At 42.3% G+C, this 20,685-nt stretch overlaps 1 protein-coding gene across 6 annotated transcripts in view; it reads left to right on the top strand.

Moving 5' to 3' along the window:
- DIS3L2 (DIS3 like 3'-5' exoribonuclease 2) overlaps positions 1 to 20,685 on the top strand; it is a 345,141-nt gene that overhangs the window by 51,304 nt on the left and 273,152 nt on the right. For all 6 annotated transcript variants that reach the window (XM_019445568.2, XM_019445569.2, XM_019445566.2 and 3 more), the window contains 4 exons: positions 3,273 to 3,421; positions 3,963 to 4,120; positions 12,471 to 12,524; positions 19,315 to 19,416. In XM_019445568.2, the coding sequence (XP_019301113.2) occupies positions 3,370 to 3,421; positions 3,963 to 4,120; positions 12,471 to 12,524; positions 19,315 to 19,416 (366 nt within the window). In that variant the 5' untranslated portion in view covers positions 3,273 to 3,369. The remainder of the gene's footprint in view (positions 1 to 3,272; positions 3,422 to 3,962; positions 4,121 to 12,470; positions 12,525 to 19,314; positions 19,417 to 20,685) is intronic.

Raw genomic sequence — 20,685 nt, 5'->3', positions numbered from 1 at the left:
GAACTCACGGACCGCGAGATCATGACCCGAGCTGAAGTTGGATGCTCAGCCGACTGAGCCACCCAGGCGCCCCTATTATTATTATTTTAAAGTCAGCTTTATGCCCAGTGCAGAGCCCAACATGGGGCTTGAACTCACCAACTTGAGATCAAGAGTCAGACACTTAATTGACTGAACCACTCAGGGGCCCCATCTTTTCCTATTCTTTGCTGACTTGTTTTTAGTGTAATTTCCCTTGAGTGACCCTCCTCTGGTGGTCTCACTGCTAATTCATGAAAATAAACTCATCCACTCATTCAAGGAGTGAATATAAGCACATATTCTGTCCCGGGTAATATGGGAGTCACTAGGGTTATAACAATGAACCCAACCAAACATTCCTTGTCCTTTTGAGCTAGAGAGACAAGTTAGGTATACATCACACCAACTGGGATATTTGCTGTGAAGGAAAGTTACAGATGTAGCTGACCTTGGGACATTTGAGTTTGAGATCTCTGTCTTTATTTCATCTGACAGTAAGTCCCCTTAATTTTGAACTCTTGCCTGCATCAGGACTTGATACAAAGCACCCCATTTTTAATTCTGGCTTTTGTTTTTGTATTGTCTTTTTTCTGCTTGCAGCTTGCCCCCAACCTTTTACCTTACCCAAGGCTGCCATGAATTGTATTCTTAGTAATGGTTGCAAACCGAGATCATTAACTTGTTCTCCTTTGGAAGTTATTTTCCCCCTTGTTTTCGTAACATTTGACTCTGTTGGTTCTTTTCCTACATCTTTGTTACCTTTTTGGTTATATTTTCTACTTCTTAGTTATATTTTCTACTTCTTATTCTTTGCATTTCCTAGAAGTTACCCTAACCCAGATTTTGTCCTGGGCCCCTTCTGTATCAGTTTACCCTTTCTTGGCAATCTTGTCCATTCTAGAAAACTCTGGGTTACCATTTTTATGCAAATGACTGGCTAATTTATCTAAATTATGCTCTAGTTTCCAAGTATTTGGGGTAGGGGTATATACATAGAGGTACATATTTCCATGTATATAGGTATACATAGAGGTATGTATTCATGTAGTGATATATAATACCCTAAGTAGAATTCATTATCTTTTCTAACTTAGTGACATTGTGATTTCCCAGTCTCCTTGCTTAAAATCTTGAACAGTTGCCACCACTTCTGTGCTCTTGAGACTTCAGATCTGCCTGGTTGCCAAGTGGTGCCAATTTGTCCTATGTAATACCATGTCATGGGTTTCTTCTTTTCAGTGTGTGCTTGTTCAACTCTGGTTCAGGCCTTCCTTCCTTTCTCTGAGTCTGCTCTGGTTCTTTCCTAAGGTGTAGCTGCTGCTCTCTTTCTTAGCCCGAGACGACTCTGAATCTTGTACTGGGTTCATTTTTCCTGAAACACAGTTCTGATCTGTTGTTCTTCTCTACTGCTCATCCATGCTTCAGAAATTCCCTACTGCCTTTGAAAAACGGGATGCTTTTCTAAACCTTCCAACTTGTTTTATTTTCCTTGCCACTGCCTCCCTTCATATAGGCTGGACTCTACCCAGATGGATTAATGTTGTAAGAACCTGCATGTGTTTTCCTGTTTGTGTCTCTATTTTTGCTTCCTTTTGCCAGCAGTGTGCTTTTCTCACATTCTCAGTTCTTAAGACCTTAACATCTTTCCTGAAGCTCTCAGATTTCCTGACCTGGAGATACTTTCCTTCGGCCATCATATGTACATTTACCCATAGTTAAAAAAAATGTAGTGCTTATCACTTCCCAACTTGTATTATTTCAGAATGATTTTTATAAATCTAATTAGCTTTTGTATTCTTCATTGTGCCTAGTACAGTACATTGTGGAAGTATTTGTTGAATTAATGAGTGGGTGAATGCATTCTGAATTAAACCGTCAGACAGTCTGGCCTCCTCTGTATGTCCTTCCCATTACCTTGTTGTTTATCTAAGACCATCTGCTTCTCTCCCTTTTGTAATTTTTTTTACTTTATCCTTGAATCTCTTCATGTATTGCTAAGTGGCTTATTACCCTTTGTAGCTTCTCTTTTCCTGAGTTAGTATTAATTTCACTTTAAAGACAAATTATGTCATTTCAGTGAAGGATGTGTGTGGGAAATTTACAGGAACTGGAAGCTAGTGTTGAGAATGACATCTTGATCCATTTTATGGGAAAGAAGCCTGCCCACCAGGATTTTGGAAATTTGCAAGTATAGGCTTAAATCCCTGGGCTGGTGGCCAGCTGAGAGTAGAAAGTAGAAGTTGTGATGATGTGTTCAATATCCAGGTGGAAGGCCAGGGGCCAGCTCCAGGGCCCTGGATTCCAGTCCACTGATCCAGGCAGCTGCCTTATATTCCTTAGAAGCAGCTGCCTGAACTTTTGGTCAGATGATTGGTTTGAAGTGATGTCAGGTAAGAGTAGGGAAATAGATGTCTAACTACAGTATTGCCATTTTTGGAAAGCCAGTGAACCACCTGGGGTTCCTTGCATAGTTCTGGATATCCGGTTGTGGTAGTGAATTAGGTTGTTTTTTTGCTGATGATTTCCAAGGAATATTTACTTGGTTTCATAGATGAACATCATTTGTCCAATGTTTAATGCTTAGTAAATGCTGCATCTTTTGAGCCTAGTTTAGTACCTATTTCGTTATAGCCTTTAGACTCTAGATCTTTATACCTCTTTCTTCAAAATTATATTCCCTCCTGCTCTTGTCCATTTCAGAAGCTGAATGGAACTGCAGAAAGAACTCTTTTTTTTTTTTTTTTTAATTTTTAAAATGTTTATTTTTGAGAGAGAGAGAGAGAGAGAGAGAGAGAGAGAGTGAGTGCACTCACACATGCAAGTTGGGGAGGGGCAGAGAGAGAGAGAGAGGAAGACACAGAATTCCAACAAAGCAGGCTCCGGGCTCTGAGCTGTCAGCACAGAGCCGGACGTGGGGCTGGAACCCATGGACCACAAGATCCTGACCTGAACCAAAGTTGGATGCTTAACTGACTGAGCCACCCAGGCGCCCCGGAACTGCAGAACTCTTTAATTTCTGCCTCATTGCACTGTTTGTGGAGGTTTTCAGTTGAAGTGGCCCTAACAAGCAGTTACCTTGAAAAGAGACTCGGGACAGATGGTGTGTTCGTCTGACCGCCTAGGAGAAAGTGACACCTGGATCCAGGAGGGGCCCCACATTGTTTTCAATCATCCACGTACTAAATTTCCGAGAACACAGAGAAGGCCCCAGGTTAACTGCTCTTCTGTCACCCATCTCTCTTTGGTTTCAGCTAGTGACACCTGAGCCACTCAAGGCAGGAAGAACTCTGAACTGAGCAGTGGAGGCCTCTCTGGATCTGGAGAGAAGAGGTCACCTTGGAACCAGTAATGAGCCATCCTGACTGCAGGCTGAACCTCCGGCCCCTGGGGACCCCCAGAGGTAGCAAAAGGAAAATGGAGTCTACTCTAGCAACTGGAGACCTGAAATAAAATAAAAGTGGACGGAATGCAGGGCGGGTCTTACGGGGCGGGTCTTAGGACTAAGGGAGGCTCTAATTCTTTTGGTGACTTGTTAAATATTCTTCTGTGTTATTTATTCTCGAATTAAGTGTGGTGTCTTGTTGTCTTAATTTATTGTTATATTGAGCACAGCTGTTTAGTTTCCTCCAGAAAAGTGACAGTCTTTTAGTAATTCCTATTTTAAAAAAAGTTTGTGTCTGTAAACAGGAAAGCATATTGAACCCATTATTCAGATTACGTTCTGTGCATGTTGTAGTGCTGACTTATAACTCAAGTCTCATCTGTGTACATTTTATTCGTGTTTCCTAATCCATTCTTTCCTTTTTGTTACTATTTAAAATAATTATCAGAGCATTTCATTCTTTTATTGGTCTTTCTAAATAAAAAGGTAAAATGTCTCCAGTTACAAAAATGGAGATGTTTGGTTGAGGAAAGAGTTGATTGCTGCCTCATGTTTCTAGGTGTGTCCTCTGTGGTTGGCCCACATGGTGTTGGTGCTTCGCCAGGTGACAAAAAGGCAAAGAGCAAGTCCGTACGAGGGAAGAAAAAGAGCATATTTGAAACCTACATGTCCAAGGAGGATGTTTCAGAAGGCTTGAAGAGAGGAACACTTATTCAGGTGCTTACAACATACTAGATGGCTATTCCTTGACTATGTGGAATCAGAAGTAACCTGTCACTCATTAAACCGTTTATTCTGCATTGTGTGTGTGACGGAAATGATGAGCTCGTGGGCACAGGACCTCACCTTCTTACCCCTATGGTGCAGTTAGAGGTGGTAAGCTCCACAAGACACACAGACAGAGTGCTCTGAGATTTGAGAGGAAGGGGCCGTTACTTCCAGTTAGGTCTGTCTAGGAATGTTTTATTGGAAGGGATATATTTGGGCCAGGCCGTGAATCGATGCAGTTTGAATAAGTGAAGCTAAGAGAAAGTGCTTTACAGACGGAGAGATCAGTGTAAGCTACCCAGACAGAAGTGGGAAATAGAGTTTGGCTCTAAGAAACATCGATAGTTCAGTTTGCCTGGAGCACGTGGGTACTAAATGTTGGAGAATAGGGGTGAAAAGGGTATAGTAAACAGCAGCAGGCAATATTTGTTGAGTGCTTTATAGTTTACAAAATGTTTTCACAAACTAATGCATCGGTTCGGCTCAGCAAATGTTTGTTGAGCCCACATTGTGAGTTAGGAGTGTGCCGCCCGGGCGCGCTCGAGATGAAGGCAGATGAGACTTTCTGTTCTTTGAGCGCCTGGCCCAGGGTGGGCAGGCAGTCGTGTGAACAGATGATTTGGGGAGAAATGGTAAGCCCTCAAATAAAAGTGTTACCGAGGTGTACGGAAGGAGGTTAGGGGGAAACTGGAAGACTGTAGGAGGTGACGTCTCGATGGATATTGAAGGATGGCTAGTTCGGGCCTATTGCACAAGTGATCCGTGTGCGGTAACAAGGTGTGGAGAGGCAGTGGCACTAATGGGGACATGAACTTGTGAAACAGTATAGAGTAAAGCAGCTTAGGTCTCCTCAGGCATGAAATATGAGGCAGGGAAATAGGTAATGAGGTGGAGAGGGAGGCAGGACCACATATTCTTTGAATGAACTCTATTTTATAAATTTTGGATTGGTATGGAGGTATTGCGGTGTGTGACCCAGCTCACTTGAAAATGTCGATTGTGTTCCATTTTCTGTCATTCTGAGAGCCCGCTTTCTATATTTGTGGCTTTGGCTGCAGATCCAGCCGATGAACAGACACTGTCATCTTCTTTTCCTTTTTAATCACCTTTTTGTATTTACCTGTATTCAAGTGCACATATGATTAATACAGACTCTTTTTCTTCATTGTAACCTTTGACCCTGTTATCTACCCCCCCACTTCAGCCCCCCGGTTTCTACGCCCTGCTTATGCCTTATACTCCAGCCTCTGGCAACCACTAATCTGTATCTCTGAGCTTGTTTTTTGTTTGTTTGTTTGTTTGTTTTTTTAAAGATTCCACATATCAGAGACCATACTGTATTTGTCTTTCTCTGACCTGTTTCACTTAGCATAATGGCCTTGAGGTCCATTCATGTGGTCACAAATGGCAAGATATCATCCTTTTTTTTAATTGCTGAGGAATATTCATTGTATATGTGTGTGCATGTATATACATCACAATTTCTTTATCCATTCATCCATCAGTGGACACTTAGGTTGTTTTCATAGCTTGTCTGTTATAAATAATGCTGTAGTGAATATGGGGTGTACTTATCTTTTTGAGTATTTTTGTTGACTCTTGAATGGAAAACTTTTTAACAAATTGATCTCTATGATTTTAGAGGTACCATTGGCTTTTTTTTTTTTTTTTTTTAAACTTTCCCTGGATTTCTTTGACAAGGCCTCTCAGAGTTGAAGCTGCGTTTGGACATTTGTCCATTCGTTAATCCATTCATTTGCTCTTTATCATTGAGTCCACATACCGAAGTCTGTGTTATCTAAAGTTTCTTGGCCTTCATCTTGTTTCACGTATGAAGACCCTTTGTGCCTTTCTCATTTTCATCTCCTGCCACTCTCCTCCAGGTACGTGCTGCTCTATTCACCCTGATGTTTAAGACTTTTTCTGTAAAAACTCTGCTCTTTGTTTTTTCTGTGACTCGGTACACACTGTTCCTAGTGCTTGGAATGCTTTCTCCCATTATCTTGATGTAATTGTACTTGACCTTTAAGTCCCTATCTAAATGTTACCCCCTTTGAGAAACCTTATTTTAATTCTCCAAGCAGAATTGGCCATGACTATTTCCTGAAACTGACTTCGTTGTTTACCCTTTATTCTAAAGTTATTGTCATCTCTTGGCATTTATGTTTCCTCAAATAGGCCCTTCATTTCCTTATGGGTAGGGTTGTCTCTCATTCCCACATATTAGCCCGGTGCATGGCATTTGATTGATGCATAGTAAGTTTATATTGAGTAAATATTTATTTAGTGAGGATAAAGTAAATAAAGGATCAAGGTACTGTCTTCTGAAGAAGAGTGAGGGAAACTCAGTTGTTATAACTTGGAAGAAAAATTGCTTATAACTTTGGTTACAGAATTTTTAGAGATACGGTAAAGAAAATATTCTACGACGATACAGGTTTTGCTCCTTCCTATTAACTTTTGCTTTTGAAGCAACTCTTTGCTGATATTAAAACAAAACAAAAAGCTGATCAATATAACAACTCTCTTTCCCAGGAGTTTGTAAATGATTCCTCCTGGCTTGTGACATCATGAGACTCTGCAGCCAGAGCCTCCCTCCACAGATGAGAACAGTTGTTCTCTGCAGATGGGGAGAGGAATGGGTTCCAGATATGAGGTCACCGTGTGAAATATACAACACTGTAAATAAGATTTTCAGAGGCAGGGAAACAGAGTCCATCTGCTTTCTGATATGAAGTTAATGTGTACAGGCCTTGATGGTAAGATAAAAAGCTAGACAAGAAAAGCTATTTGAATGCTGCTGGAGAAAATTAAACTTATTAGATATACTTGTAAGTATTTGTTAACTTTTGTGTTCAAATTTGAGTATATTGTGACATCCCTTTTTTCTCCCTATCCTGAGAAGAAACTTTTATTGAGCGATATTAAGGAGATATTTTAAAATAGGAGTAGGATAATATTTTTATTTTGTTTTCAGTGCTTTGAACAATAATTTGACAGTTCGTTGGTGTTTTGCCCTATGTGGGGACGCAGAGTTCATGGTGACCAAAGGAATCTCTTCCTTGTACTTGAAGTGACCAGCAGTAACACATGATTATGTACATGTAGTTTTGAAAATTTGTTGTTATAAACAAGTTCTCACATCATACGTATGTCCTTTCTCTCTCCATAGTTGTTGAACTAGGGGGATTGTTATGGGAGATATTGGAAGAAACGAGAGTATGGGATAGACAGGCCTGGAGGGGACTTAGGTTTGGGGTGATGACCAGAGTGACACTGGGTTGGATGGTAGACCTGGCTGGCTTCCTGATCTCAGATGATGCTTTGGCCGAAGGTGGGCTCAGGTTGATCCCCCAGAGCAGGCTGAGGCATGATGTCAGAGTTCCCCCTTAAGTAGAATATTGGTGTCAAGTTGTTATTGGATCTTGGAAGAATTCCGAGTCCAAGGAGAGAGGACAGGATGGGTTAGTTTCTAAGACCATCATTTGTTACGAGTGAAATCGGCTGGAGAATGTTTGGGTATGAATTAAAAAGAATAGAGGTGACATTACAGTGGACTGACCAGCATTTAGAAGGCACAGATGATCTTCATAACATTACTTCCAGGGTGGTGGGAGAGCTTCAACTCTGCAGACATTCAGTAATGAGCTCATGTTTCTTGACTGCCTGCTAAGTGCCAGGCATATGCCAATGAGCGAGATAGATCATTCACTGGGGAAGACGGGCAAACACAGCTACGACATAAAGAGCAAATTACAGCCTGTGCTGAGTGCTACTAGGGAAGTAAGAAAGATGAGAAAGAAGAATTAGGGGGAGCCACTTTCTATGGGATGGTTAGGCTGCTCTGAGCAGGTGATTTCTGAGTTGAGATGTGCAGGGTGACAACGAGCCAGCTCTCAGGAGAACTAGGCGCAGAACATTACAGGCCGAGAGATCAGGTAGTGGGAAAATGGCAGGCAGGAAAAGCCTCGGTGTTTTTGAGGAATATGAAGAAAGCTGTTGGACATAGTGAGCGAAGGGAATTACGATATGGGAATAAGCTGAGAGGCAGCTGCCACAGATAGGCTGTGTTGGAGAGTTGGATTTTATTAAAACTGAAGGGTTTCAGTAGGGAGAGGGCATGATGTACTTTATGCTTTAAAAACATCTCTCTGGCAGTTGTGAGGTGAACAGTCTCGAGTGGGAGCTGGGCGACCCTGTAGAAGGCCAGCAGAGTGAAGCAGGTACAAAAACATGGGTGGTGGCCGTGAGGATGATGAGTGGAGCCGGACCTGGCAGGATGCTGATGGCTTAAATGCGAAGCTGAAGCAAAAGGAGGAATGAAGCATAATTCCCAAGTTTTGACTTGAGCAACGAGATGGACAGTTTTGCCGTTCACTGCGGTGGGGAAGACTGGGGGTTGGAATGCGGTGCTGGAGTGGGGAGGGAAGGGAGCAGACGGCGTAAGTGAGGGATGAGGCCCTGGTGATGAGTGTGGCAAACAGAGAGGCAGTCTGAGGCAGTTACAAGCGAGGACTCTGGAACCAGACGGCTTGGGCTTGGATGTGGTGTGCAGGTGGGCACCTCTCAGTACCTTGGTGTTCTCATTTGTAAGAGGGAGGACAGCAGTACCCAGCTCATAGACTTGATTGGAGGGTTAAATTAGTTGATAGATACAAAGTTCTTAAAACAGTATGTAACATGTAGTGGACTTAATGTAAGTGTTATTTGAGATTTTTTTTGATGGCTATGGGAGAAACCTTTGTTACTCAACTCAGGGGGTTGCTGCCCACGGAGGGTTAGCTGGCTTTTTAAGAAAATGTGAAAATACATATTTCTGTGTGAAATTCCTTTGCTTTAAGTATTCTCAAACACCCTGTGAGCCAGATAAAACATGTTTGTGATGGCCAAGTTAGGCTAATTAGCCCAGTCATGTGGTATTTTTCTCCAGTAACATTCAGCTCCTTGGGTGCAGGCATGGAGAAGGCAGGTAATTGGGTGAACTGAGAGCGAGGACTTGCCAGTCAAATAGAAGAGGGAGAGTGGACCCAGGGCTCAGGGTTTGCCAGGGCAGGAGGTAATGACAGGCCATGGCAACTAGCTGGCCAAGGCAGGGACTAAACATAATGTGGAGACAAAATATGGTCAAGTCCATGGGTTGGAAGTCTTAGTGAAGACAAGACATTGTTGAAGTGGGGTATTTACCTTAAGTGAGATGCGAGGATAGAGATCGTGATCAGAAAGTATGATACTTGAGTTTTCATGTTTAGAGTTGGTGTCATTAGCACTGATGCCAAGAGACAGCCGTGAACACAGGGGAGGGTGGGTAGGGTGGGTGGAGGAACAGGTGGCTAGAGTGACTGGCTAGGGTTGTCTGGTCAACCCTATGGATGCGAAGTTCCGTAAGTGTTTATAGGGATGGGGGTGCAGAGGAAGACAGTGAGCTCCGAGTCAGAGCACTAGGGAATCAGAGATATGATCAGAAGGTTTGAAAATGATAGCACTGAGGAGGTATAGCAGGAGCTAATGATAGGATCTTCAAAGGATCTTGGTTTTGATCAAGAATGGAGGAAAAAAATAATTTTAAAAGCTCAATGGGGAAGCAGGGGGCAAACATTCTTCTTCTGGTCCCTGAGATACATGGGATAGGAGAGATGAAATAGACTCCCTTTGAGAGCACATCAAGGGGAGTGATCCTGTCAGGGACAGCTGGGTTTCAGTTAAGTCAGGAAGCACAGGAGCATTCAGAGAAAGATGGAGCATTGTAGGGGCCTCACTGATCAGGTTCAGGCCTAGGAGAGGGTTAAGGAGGAAGATGAGTGATGAGGGTTTGGGTAGATTAGGTGATGGTCATAAAAATATGAAAATGGAAGTCCTAGCGGCGCCTGGGTGGCTCAGTGGGTTGAGCGTCCGACTTTGGCTCGTGTCATGATCTCGCAGTTCGTGAGTTCGAGCCCTGCGTGGGGCTCCGTGCTGACAGCTCAGAGCCTGGAGCCTGTTTTGGATTCTGTGTCTCCCTCTCTCTCTGCCCCTCCTCCACTCATGCTCTGTCTCTCAAAAATAAATAAATATTAAAAGAAAATTTCTAGGGGTGCCTGGGTGGCTCAGTCGATTAAGTGTCCGACTTCGGCTCAGGTCATGATCTCACAGTCCATGAGTTCGAGCCCCACGTCGGGCTCTGTGCCAACAGCTCGGAGCCTGGAGCCTGCTTCGGATTCTCTCTCTCTCTCTCTCTCTCTCTCTCTCTCTCTGCGCCCCTCCCCCACTCGTGCTCTGTCTGTCTCTGTCAAAAATAAATAAACATTAAAAAAATTAAGAAATGGAAGTCCTAGACTTTTGCAGATGAATAAGACAAAGACAGATGTATTCTTTTGCTAGAAGAACATCAAGTGAGGGGGGAAAAAACCCAAAACAAACCTTAGATCAGAAAGCAATGCTTGGAATCAGAAAATGAGTTTTTAAAAACTTTAACTTCAGTGAATTGACTTTATTTGGAGTGTCTTCCCCTCATTAGACACTACACTTTATGAGGCAGAGACTTTTATTACTCTCCATTGTGTCCCCATCACTTAGCATAGTGCCTGTCATGCTAGTCTTCAGGAAATTGTGTTGAGGGAGTGGATAAAAATTGAGGATAAATGTAATAAGCCTTTTATCTCCCTCCTCCAACAAGAGACAGCTATTCTAGAAGTGAAATTTCAGTGACATTCATGAAAAGGAACTGGCCTCAGAGAGCTCTGCTGGCCTTGTCTCCCACCCCACCCCCCCCACCCCCCTACCCTGAGCAGAGTTACAACATGGTGGGGCAAGAGTAGTTGCCCTCGGGGCGTCTGGGTGGCTTGGTGGGTTAAGCGTCCGACTTCGGCTCAGGTCATGATCTCACGGTCCGTGAGTTCGAGCCCCGCGTCGGGCTCTGTGCTGACAGCTCAGAGCCTGGAGCCTGTTTCAGATTCTGTCTCTCGCTCTCTCTCTGCCCTTCCCCTGTTCATGCTCTGTCTCTCTCTGTCTCAAAAATAAATAAACGTTAAAAAAAAAAATTAAAAAAAAAGAGTAGTTGCCCTCTTAAGCACTCTTGCTTATGTGGCGTTCTCTGCCTGTATTTCCCTTCTGATTTATCTGTGAATTTTTCTCCTGTCAACGAGCGGATCAGACACTGTCTCTGAAACCTTTCCTAGTGCCCCCAGCCGAGAGTAAGCTGTGTCCCTACTTACAGAGTTCTTCATATTTTACTTTAGAAACAAGGACTGAGCTTGATCACCACTCTCTCTCCACAATGTGTGTCTCAGGATCTTGATCGTAGCCAGTATTCAATAAATCTTGAATTAAGTCCACTTAGGATGTTAACAACAATAGTATAAACTGTGACATGGGAGTTTGTAATTTACACATTTAAACATGGTGCACCGGTGGAGGGAAGGACTATTTTCTACTTTATTTTATGCTCTCACCTATTTTGTTAATTAACATATCTTCGAGTCTTTCAACATTTTAGGGGGGAAATGTTATTTAAAACACTTTCTCAAGACACCTTTTGAGTCTGGCTCTTAGGAAAATAACCGCCTCTATCCATGTGTTCCAGTGGCCTTCAAATGCAGCTGGAACCTTGGGAGGGTTACAGCTTCCTGCAAGGGCCTAAAATAGTGAACTGCTATTGAAGGCAGCCCCCACCTGCACCCCTGTGCTAAATAGAAGCAGACCCTGATTTGGTGCTGGAATAACATGAAGTTGAAGGCAGACTGGGTGGCCTGGCTGTTGGAGTCAGGATTCCCATTTACATTAAGAGCTGGTTCTGGACCATTTTGAATTATTGACTCATTTGGCTCTGCTGAAGTGCCACAGTAAAAAAAATATGCATCTGGTCTCTCAAGGTTGAGTATCCAGGTTGGAAGTCAACCTGTATCACTTTGAAAATTGTCACAGACATGAGCAAGCATGGCAAGGTCTCCGTGAATAAAAAAGGCCATTATATAGCGAGGCGTAATCCCCACATAACCTTGTTCTTAAAGTAAAGGTTTAAATGTGAAGACCGGCGTCCGGGGGCGCGTAAAATCCCAGTAGTTGCTGCTCTGCCGCTCCTCTCCTCTGCCCGTTCACAGCAAGGTGCCAGTGTGAGCTTTCAGTCTTCGATGGAACCTTGTGTTCCAGACATCGATATAAATCATGTTTCACGCAGTTTACGAGTGGTTCGCGTATGCCTGAGTCGTTTCCTAGATCGAGCTGTTTAATTAATTTAAAAACGTTTTATTGGAGAATAACATACATATGGAAAAATTCTAAGTGTATAACTAGGTTTTCACAGATTTTATTTTTTATTTTAAAGGGTGTATTGAGAATTAATCCAAAGAAGTTTCATGAAGCCTTCATTCCTTCCCCGGTAAGTTCAATAACTTTATAATAAACCTAATGTCACAGTTAATTTTTTAGATGTGCTCTGAAACTGAAATCCTATATTCTAACTAAAAAGCGGAGTAGTAAAACAAAATCGAGGGTGGGCAAGGATTTGTTTCAAATTTAAATAAGCAAAATTTGTCTTTGGCTAACAACCCCTTCTGCCTGTCTTAAACCCACACTGCGAGTAAAGGGGACAGTACTTGTTACGAGGGCTGCAGAGAGCAGCTGAACCCACACAGACGCCCAGTAGGTTTTGCAGTGCAATGCCCTTGGTTTATAGCTTAAAAGGATTTATGGGTTTTTCTGCTGATTTAAGTTAATCTTTCCTAAACACGCTATCTACTTTCGATCTACTGCGTGAGCTAATTTGCAGATATGTCCAAAAATAACGTGTAATGCTTTTTTTCTTTTTGGTCAGAGTTTCTCACTTCACTCCTCTGCAGGTGATAGGACTTGGTATAAGGCTCTTCACCGTTGGGTCTTTATACCCTCCTGATTCATTTTAACAGGCTCTCTCCTGTTAAGGGAAGTTCACTCTGACATATAGTTAGCAGGAGGTCTCTGGATAAGGCTCGATTGTGCAAAGCCAGGAGAGCAACATTCTCAAATTCCTGACGTGACTTTTCCAGGCTGCCATAAATAAGATAGCCATAGAATTGTAGATTTTTTTTAAAGTTTATTTATTTTGAGAGAGAGAGAGAGAGAGAGCGTGTGTGTGTGTGTGTGTGTGTGTGTGTGTGTGCGTGCGCGCGCGCGCAAGTATGAGCTGGGGAGTGGGGCAGCAGCAGAGAGAGGAGAAACCCAAGCAGGGTCTGTACTGTCGGCACGGAGCCTGATGGGGGGCTCAATCCCACAAACCATGAGATCATGACCTGAGCCAGAATCGAGAGTTTGGACGTTCAACTGACTGAGCCACCCAGGTGCCCCCATTTATAGATGTTTTAACGGTGGAAGAGAGCATAGGAATAAATTTGAGCTTATTGATGAGGGAATGGAATACATATATATATATATGTATATATATATATATATACATATATATATATTTTGGTTAACATATTTCATGATGTTAAATGACAAGTTTAGTGAGAATACAAGCTCAGTCATGTGCTTCACAGGTGGTAGTTGTGTCACAATAACTTTTAAGACCTATTCCCAAGCTCAGTTTAGTTCTTTTTTTCTTGTTCTACAGAAGCCAAGGATTCACATTTGTTTGTCAAGTTCAGTCTTACCGGTTGGATTAGATAAAAAGTATCACTGGCATGTTACATTGTTCTCTCTGAATCCTATTCTGTTCCTGTGATGGAATGTGCTAGATATGCTGACCCTCGTACTTTGATTGTATAACTGAGGGTCAGCTTTGTGGCATAACTTACCTGCAGGAGTAGTTTTATCGTTCAGTGGAAACACTGTTTACATGGTGTTAAGATTCTCAAGTTTGCTCATAAGATGAAAATCACATTCAGTAATCATAAAAATTACCCATGAATACTCTTAGGAATATGCCTTGTTGGAGACAGATAATCTCTCAGTAAATCCAGCATAACTTGCATTTTCTCTACATTAGAAAGAATTACCATTTATTCGTTGGCATACCAGTTGAAGGAGCTTGATTATAATAGGGGCCCCGGTGTATGAAAAACATGGATTTTTAAGCACGAGAATCATACCCTGTGCAGTAAGGAGTTCACCCTGAGAGACACCTGGGAGCTGAGCAGATTATAAATCTCCTGTCTCCTGTGTTCACTGAAGTTTGCTGTCATCGATTGGAATGTTAAGGGGAGCTCCACAGAACCTTTTGAAAATTTTATTGCTTATTTTCTTTCTTCTCTGAATACACAGTATTGAATTTCCCTGAGTTGGATCCATGTTAGGCTGGTTCCTAAGAGGTGTGGGGCCCAGGACAAGAATACAAATGGAGGCATGCATACTTTATAATAATAAATATTTAAGAGTATAAATCAAACTAGCAAACTGTTAACACATTCATAACAAATAAAATATATTTCTTGCCAAAAATACCTCTATGTACCTGGGTTCAAATGTAGAATTCTCATACTCCTTGGAGCTCCATGCTGAAGTGGGGGTGCATGGAGAGGGTCCACCTCTGGCCTACCCTTCTTCCCTTCCCAATCCTGTCTTCCCTCTTTGCTGCCCGCCCACCCCCCCCATCAGTGAGGGTGCTTGCATGCACTTATGTGAGCATCTTATCATATCCCACATGTCCAAGTTCTTTCCACATGCCTTGGAAATACCTGTCCTTTAGCCACCTGTCGAGTCCAATGGGTGCCACCAGTGACTGTGGTCTGGCTTCGGGCAGACAGACCTGGGGAAGATGCCTGTGTATGCCCTGGAAGTGAACTTGGAGCTGATTACCCCAGGGATGCTCATCTGTTTGGCCCTTAGAATTCCCTACTTATGGAGAGGAGTGCGACTGGAGAAGGGCCAGAGTAAAGGTCCTCTAAAATGTGGGGCCTAGTTAGGTTCCTATAATTTAAATTCATATGACCTAAATTTGCAAATGATGTGTTGCCACAGTTTAATTTGGCTTGATAAAGGAAGTTAAGAAGCAAAAGTTATTGATGTTTCAAAAGCCCAAGTTGTTCTCCTACTTGAAATTGTATTTTTGGCATGTCCTATTAAGAATCTTTTAGACAGTTGTGATATTAGGATTGGCTTATTTTTATGCCTCTTTTATTCTCTTAATTGGCACTAATGGAGTAGTAATATTGTCTCAGAGGGTAAAAAAGTGCTGAATGATTCACCTTTAAGTAACTAAGAACTGACTGCAAAAGCTCTGTCAAAGCCTAGTTGTAAGTTTTGGTTGTAGATACGGGAACAGTCCTGCATTCTAGTTTTGTGGGGTTTTTTGGTCAGCTTAAGTTTTTAGAGGCATTATAGAAAGTATTGAGGAGGGAGATAGTGGAGGCAATAAACTGCATGTAGATAAACCCCACAACCACCATTGGTCTGGATTTATGAGCATATGTAGCTCATGTCCAGGTCGAGTATGAACTGGAAAAATGCTCGCAGGTGGACTAGGAGTAAGATGTCAGAGCCAGGGACTGAATGTTACTGTCCCCTGCTTTAGCATGGACAGTAAAGACAGGAATTGATAGTAAAGAAGATGTAGCCCCGACCCTGATGATAGGAAATTGAAGAGTTTTCTTATTTGTAAAACGAGGGGTGGATTAGATTGTCTAACGTTTCTTACACCTTAAAAATTCCAAATTCTAATTTAAATTTCTAAAGTTTTTGGAGATAACAAAAATACACTAGGTTTGATTATTTAGGTTCTTACTAACTTTAAAAACTAAGTTGTGAACTTACACGATGTCATTTGCTGTGTTAAAATGTCTACTTAAGTCAATAGGCTAAGAACAGTAATTCATCATCACTTGTTTTTTTTTTAAATTATTTTTAACGCGTATTTATTATTATTGAGAGACAGAGAGACACAGAGCATGAACAGGGGAGGGGTAGAGAGAGGGGGAGACACAGAATCTGAAGCAGGCTCCAGGCTCTGAGCTGTCAGCACAGAGCCCGATGCGGGGCTCGAACTCACAAACTGCGAGATCGTGACCTGAGCCGAAGTTGGTCGCCTAACCAAGTGAGCCACCCAGGCGCCCCATCATCACTTGGTTTTAATAAAGTACTTCATTTTGGGGGCTGTTGACTTAGGTTCATTATAATTTCTACTGATAGAAAGTTGATTTTCATTTTCTTTTGACAAAGCCAAAATACATGGGACAAGTCACTTATATATGTACCTGCCAGCCTCCTGGAGTTCTCAGTAAAAGTAAGATACAGAGTTAGAATAAAACCATGTGACTTTCAAGCAAACCAAGATAAATTGGTATTATTGAGATGCTTCTTTGTCCTATTTGGAATAGGATAAAGAGGAGAAATAGACTAGATATAGAAACTTGGCTTTTTACAAATAACATAAGCTCCATTCTGAATATGTTGGTGTAAGAAGTTTTATAACTTTTTTGTGCATCTTGTCATGGGAGGCACCCTTTGAACATCTGTGGAATTTATTTGGCCCAAAGGGAGCTGTTGCATCAATAGGGAATGCTCTTGGTTGTCCTCCCCCCTCCAAAGCCTCCTAAGTATTTTTTTTTAACGTTTATTTTAGAGAGAGAGAGAGAACACACATGTGCGTCCATGCAACCGGGGGAGGGGCAGACAGAGGGGGTTACAGGGAACCTGAAGCAGGCTCCATGCCGATAGCACAGAGCCCAGTACCGGGCTTGAACTCGCAAACCGCAAGATCATGACTTGAGCCAAAGTCGGATGCCTAACCGACCTAACTACCCACGTGCCCCTGCTAAGTATTTACTTAGATTACCCCCAGATCCCTTTATATTTCCTCTAGGGTTGTTCATTAGTCCGTTTTTTTCCCCTACTCTTTCTGGGTGTGGGTGGGTAGAGCTACTCTTTGGAATTCAAATAAAGAACTGAACTCTTTGGCCTTTAAAAGTAGTCAAGGGCGTGCCTGGATGGCCCAGTCGGTTAAGCACCCTCCTCAGCTCTGTGCTGACAGCTCAGAGCCTAGAGCCTGCTTCCGATTCTATGTCTCCGTCTCTCTCCCTGTCTCCCCTCCCCCAAAATAAACAAACATTAAAACAATTTTTTTAAGTAGTCAAGTGGGGGTGAATCAAACTTTAAAAAAAATTTTTTTTTAATGTTTATTTATTTCTGAGACAGAGCATGAGTGAGGGAGGGGCAGAGAGAGAGGGAGACACAGAATGTGAAGCAGGCTCCAGGCTCTGAGCTGTCAGCACAGAGCCCAACGCGGGGCTCGAACTCACAAACCGTGAGATCATGGCCTGAGGCGAAGTCGGTCGCTCAACCGACTGTGCCACGCAGGAGCCCCAGAATCAAACTTTTAATATTGAGCTGTTCCCAAGTTTACTGTCTTTAAAATAAGAGGTTCTGCAACAGGTACAGGGTTTTGTAAGAGCTGAGTAGTGATGCAATACCTGTAGATTTGTATATTGTTTGAGGTTTTGTGTTTTGTTTTTTTTTTTTGTATACTGTCTGCTTTTCTTGGTTTCTTGGGATGGAAATATGACAATACCAGTATCTTATCATCTTAAATCTTTGCGCTAAGGGTGGTGTACCTGCTTATGAAAGAGACGTTTCGTTCCATATGTTTTGACACGTGATAATGGGTTGGGATGACCTCCAGACAGCTCTCTTTTCATCCCAGGGAAGTTGGAGAGGTCCTGTCGCTATGTAAATTGCAGAAGGCAGCAGTTGGTGATGATGTGCCACACTTCAGTTGTTCACTCTCCGTTCATTGGTTGTTTCTTCCTTGTATCTGTGAGAAGCTCGACGTGAGGTTAACAGCAGTAACTGTCTATGTGGCTAACACAGTAGCGGTACCTCAGGGACTAGGGTGGGTCAGGTTTGGCAACCTGTGTAGGCCACAGCTGTGAGCCCATGGTTAGATTGGAAATTGAACAGAAAAACTGTTCTAAAAGGTCTCTAATGGCTTGTAATCGGAAACTATAAAAAAATGCTGACTGCCTAGAGTCCCATTTTTGGTGGTGGTGGGACAAGTTTGGTGAACTGGGGATGCTCATTTCAGTTTTAACTGAAATGTCATAGTAATCGCCTTTAGCTCGTTGAGTGTTAAATCTTATCGAATCAAGTGCCTCTATTAGCAAATTTTGAGTGGTGGTTTCTATGCCTGTTTGCTATTATTTCCTTTAAGAAAAATAAATATTTTATTTCTCTTTTATTTTCTGAAAAGAAGCACTCCATATAAACCTTCAGAAGGATAAAAGGATTCGAGTGCATGTTTGCCTGTTTGTTGATGAAACGTTTTAAAAATACTTCAATTTTTTTCATGGACCCTTACTGCTGAAGGGGTGGTTTTCCTTAGCTCTCTTTTCCATCTGAGTGTTTTTTGCAAAGTAATTTGGCTTACTAGGAAGACTCTGGCCTCTGTGTAAGTTTAGTAGTTGATACCTGGGGAGTTCACTAGGGCTTTACTGCTTTAAGTGGGTTATTTGTAAGCATGTGGTCAAGGATGTAGGTGTCCCATGCTTTGTGTTCACAGGGGGTGAGGGAGGGGGGTCCAAGTTCACCCTGCTCCTCAGTCAGACAGGTGGAGGAGCGTGAGAATGCTTCATGAATCTCCTGTCCCTTTCCTTTCCTTCTTTGTCTTCTACTTAGGTCTCCATCAAAACAACCATACTTTGCTTTCTGTGCCACTTGCCTGGGGGGGGGGGGGGGGGGAGGAGTATGATTTTGCTAGTTCCTTCCTTGGAGAACCCAATTCCTAGAGCTGGTTGCTGCTCCTGCCCCCAGTTGGTTATCTTGGGGGATTATATTTTATTGTTCTTCTGTTTGCTTGCAAACTTCTTTGATACTTAAAAAAAATTCCGTTAGTGTAGAAAATGTATCATCATGCTTTATGTCAAACAAGAAAGGATCACTTACTCCTTTCTCATTCCAATTAGGAAAGCATGCAGCCTCAGTTTTTTGCGTTACATATTTTTGTTTGTTTTTGGTCTGCCTATGGGAGATCTTCCCTTATATTTAAAAAAATGTTTTTTAACATTCTGTTAACCTGCTCTTCTATGTTCATCCCCATTTCTGCTAGTTCCAGAGACTGATTTCCCACTAGGTCTGTTTGTGGCTATGTACTAGCATTCTTGTGAGGTCAGTGGACAGTTTGTAGAGTTCACAACTTTTAAACCAAGGAAGTAAGTTTTGGTTCCAGGCCTTGGTAAGGTGACTGTTTTCTCTCTCCAACCTAGGATGGTGATCGAGACATTTTTATTGATGGTGTTGTTGCTCGTAATAGAGCCTTGAATGGGGATCTGGTGGTCGTGAAGCTGCTTCCAGAAGAGCAGTGGAAGGTAAGTTAAAATTTCCTTTTCTAATAATAGAGTCCTCAGGGCCTTTTCATTCCATGGTGCATCGGGGAGACATCATAAACTGAAGCAGTCATGGACTCTTCTAAGAAGCAGGCCATGGAATGCTGGGAACTTAGAAGCATCTGATGGGCAGACAGCTAATGATTTGAGTTGTTTTCCTTGCTCCCTCCCTTGTGACCTGTCTTCCCTTCACATGCCTTGCATTGGTTTCTGGTAATTTTTAGGACAGAATAAAAGCTTGCAGGGCACATTCAAACTTGATATGTATTATTTTCCCACATTAAATACTGGGAGAACTGGAAAGACAAAGTCATGGGAGGGTGGCAGTCTTCATACATTCTTGCTGCCTCTATGGGAAAACTCAGGCAACACATACCTAGTTCTGTAGGGTCCAGTTTGGTGATTGGGCTTCCTTTGGCAGACAAAAATAGACTCTTTTTATAAAACAGAGATCTGGTGGCAGAGGAAGTGTTTTCAACATGAGAATATTCTGGGTTTCATTCTCTATATATGTCTGTCAATCGAAAAGAAAGATGTGGTTTTTGACTAATATTTTTTATTAAAAATTTTTTTTAATGTTTATTTTTGAGAGACAGAGACAGTGTGAGTCAGGGAGGGGCAGAGAGAGAGGGAGACACAGAATCCAAAGCAGGTTCTAGGCACTGAGCTGTCAGCAAAGAGCCTGACGCGGGGCTCAAACCCATGAACCGTGAGATCATGACCTGAGCTGAAGTCATATGCTTAACTGACTGAGCCACCCAGGTGCCCCTTGACCATTATTTTAAATAAGAGTCAGGCACTGGAATCATTTATAGTAGCAGTTTCTTTGAATTGTCATGTAGAACTGGCAACTTGTGTGTCTAAGTCTGGATTTTTCTTTGTAGCATTTATTCATAGCATCTTTTATTTGGCTCAGTTCATCGGTGTTGAGGAATATGGTGTTGTCTTCATTGAGCGGTACTATAGGAAATAATAGAGTGGGCTTTTTAGGCTTGGGTTTGAATCCCTTTCTGCAGCTCATCTGTATAACTTTGGGTGAATTATATAACCTCTCTGTGCCTCAAATACTTCATCTGTAAAATGGGAATAATCATAGTACCTACTTCATACGTTTGTGATGAGGATTAAATGAGAATATACATGTAAGAATCTTAGAATGGTGCCTAACCCATGGTAGCAGCTCAAGAAATGTTGGTTTTTATTATTAGCTTTTCCAGAAATGGGGGAAGTACTACCTTATCTCAGAGCTTT

Source organism: Panthera pardus, unplaced genomic scaffold (assembly GCF_024362965.1).
Source record: "Panthera pardus isolate Hobbes unplaced genomic scaffold, ASM2436296v1 HiC_scaffold_10, whole genome shotgun sequence".
Lineage (NCBI taxonomy): Eukaryota > Metazoa > Chordata > Mammalia > Carnivora > Felidae > Panthera > Panthera pardus.
The sequence above is the reverse complement of the archived record's forward strand: the minus strand, read 5'-3'. Positions and strand labels throughout refer to the sequence as shown.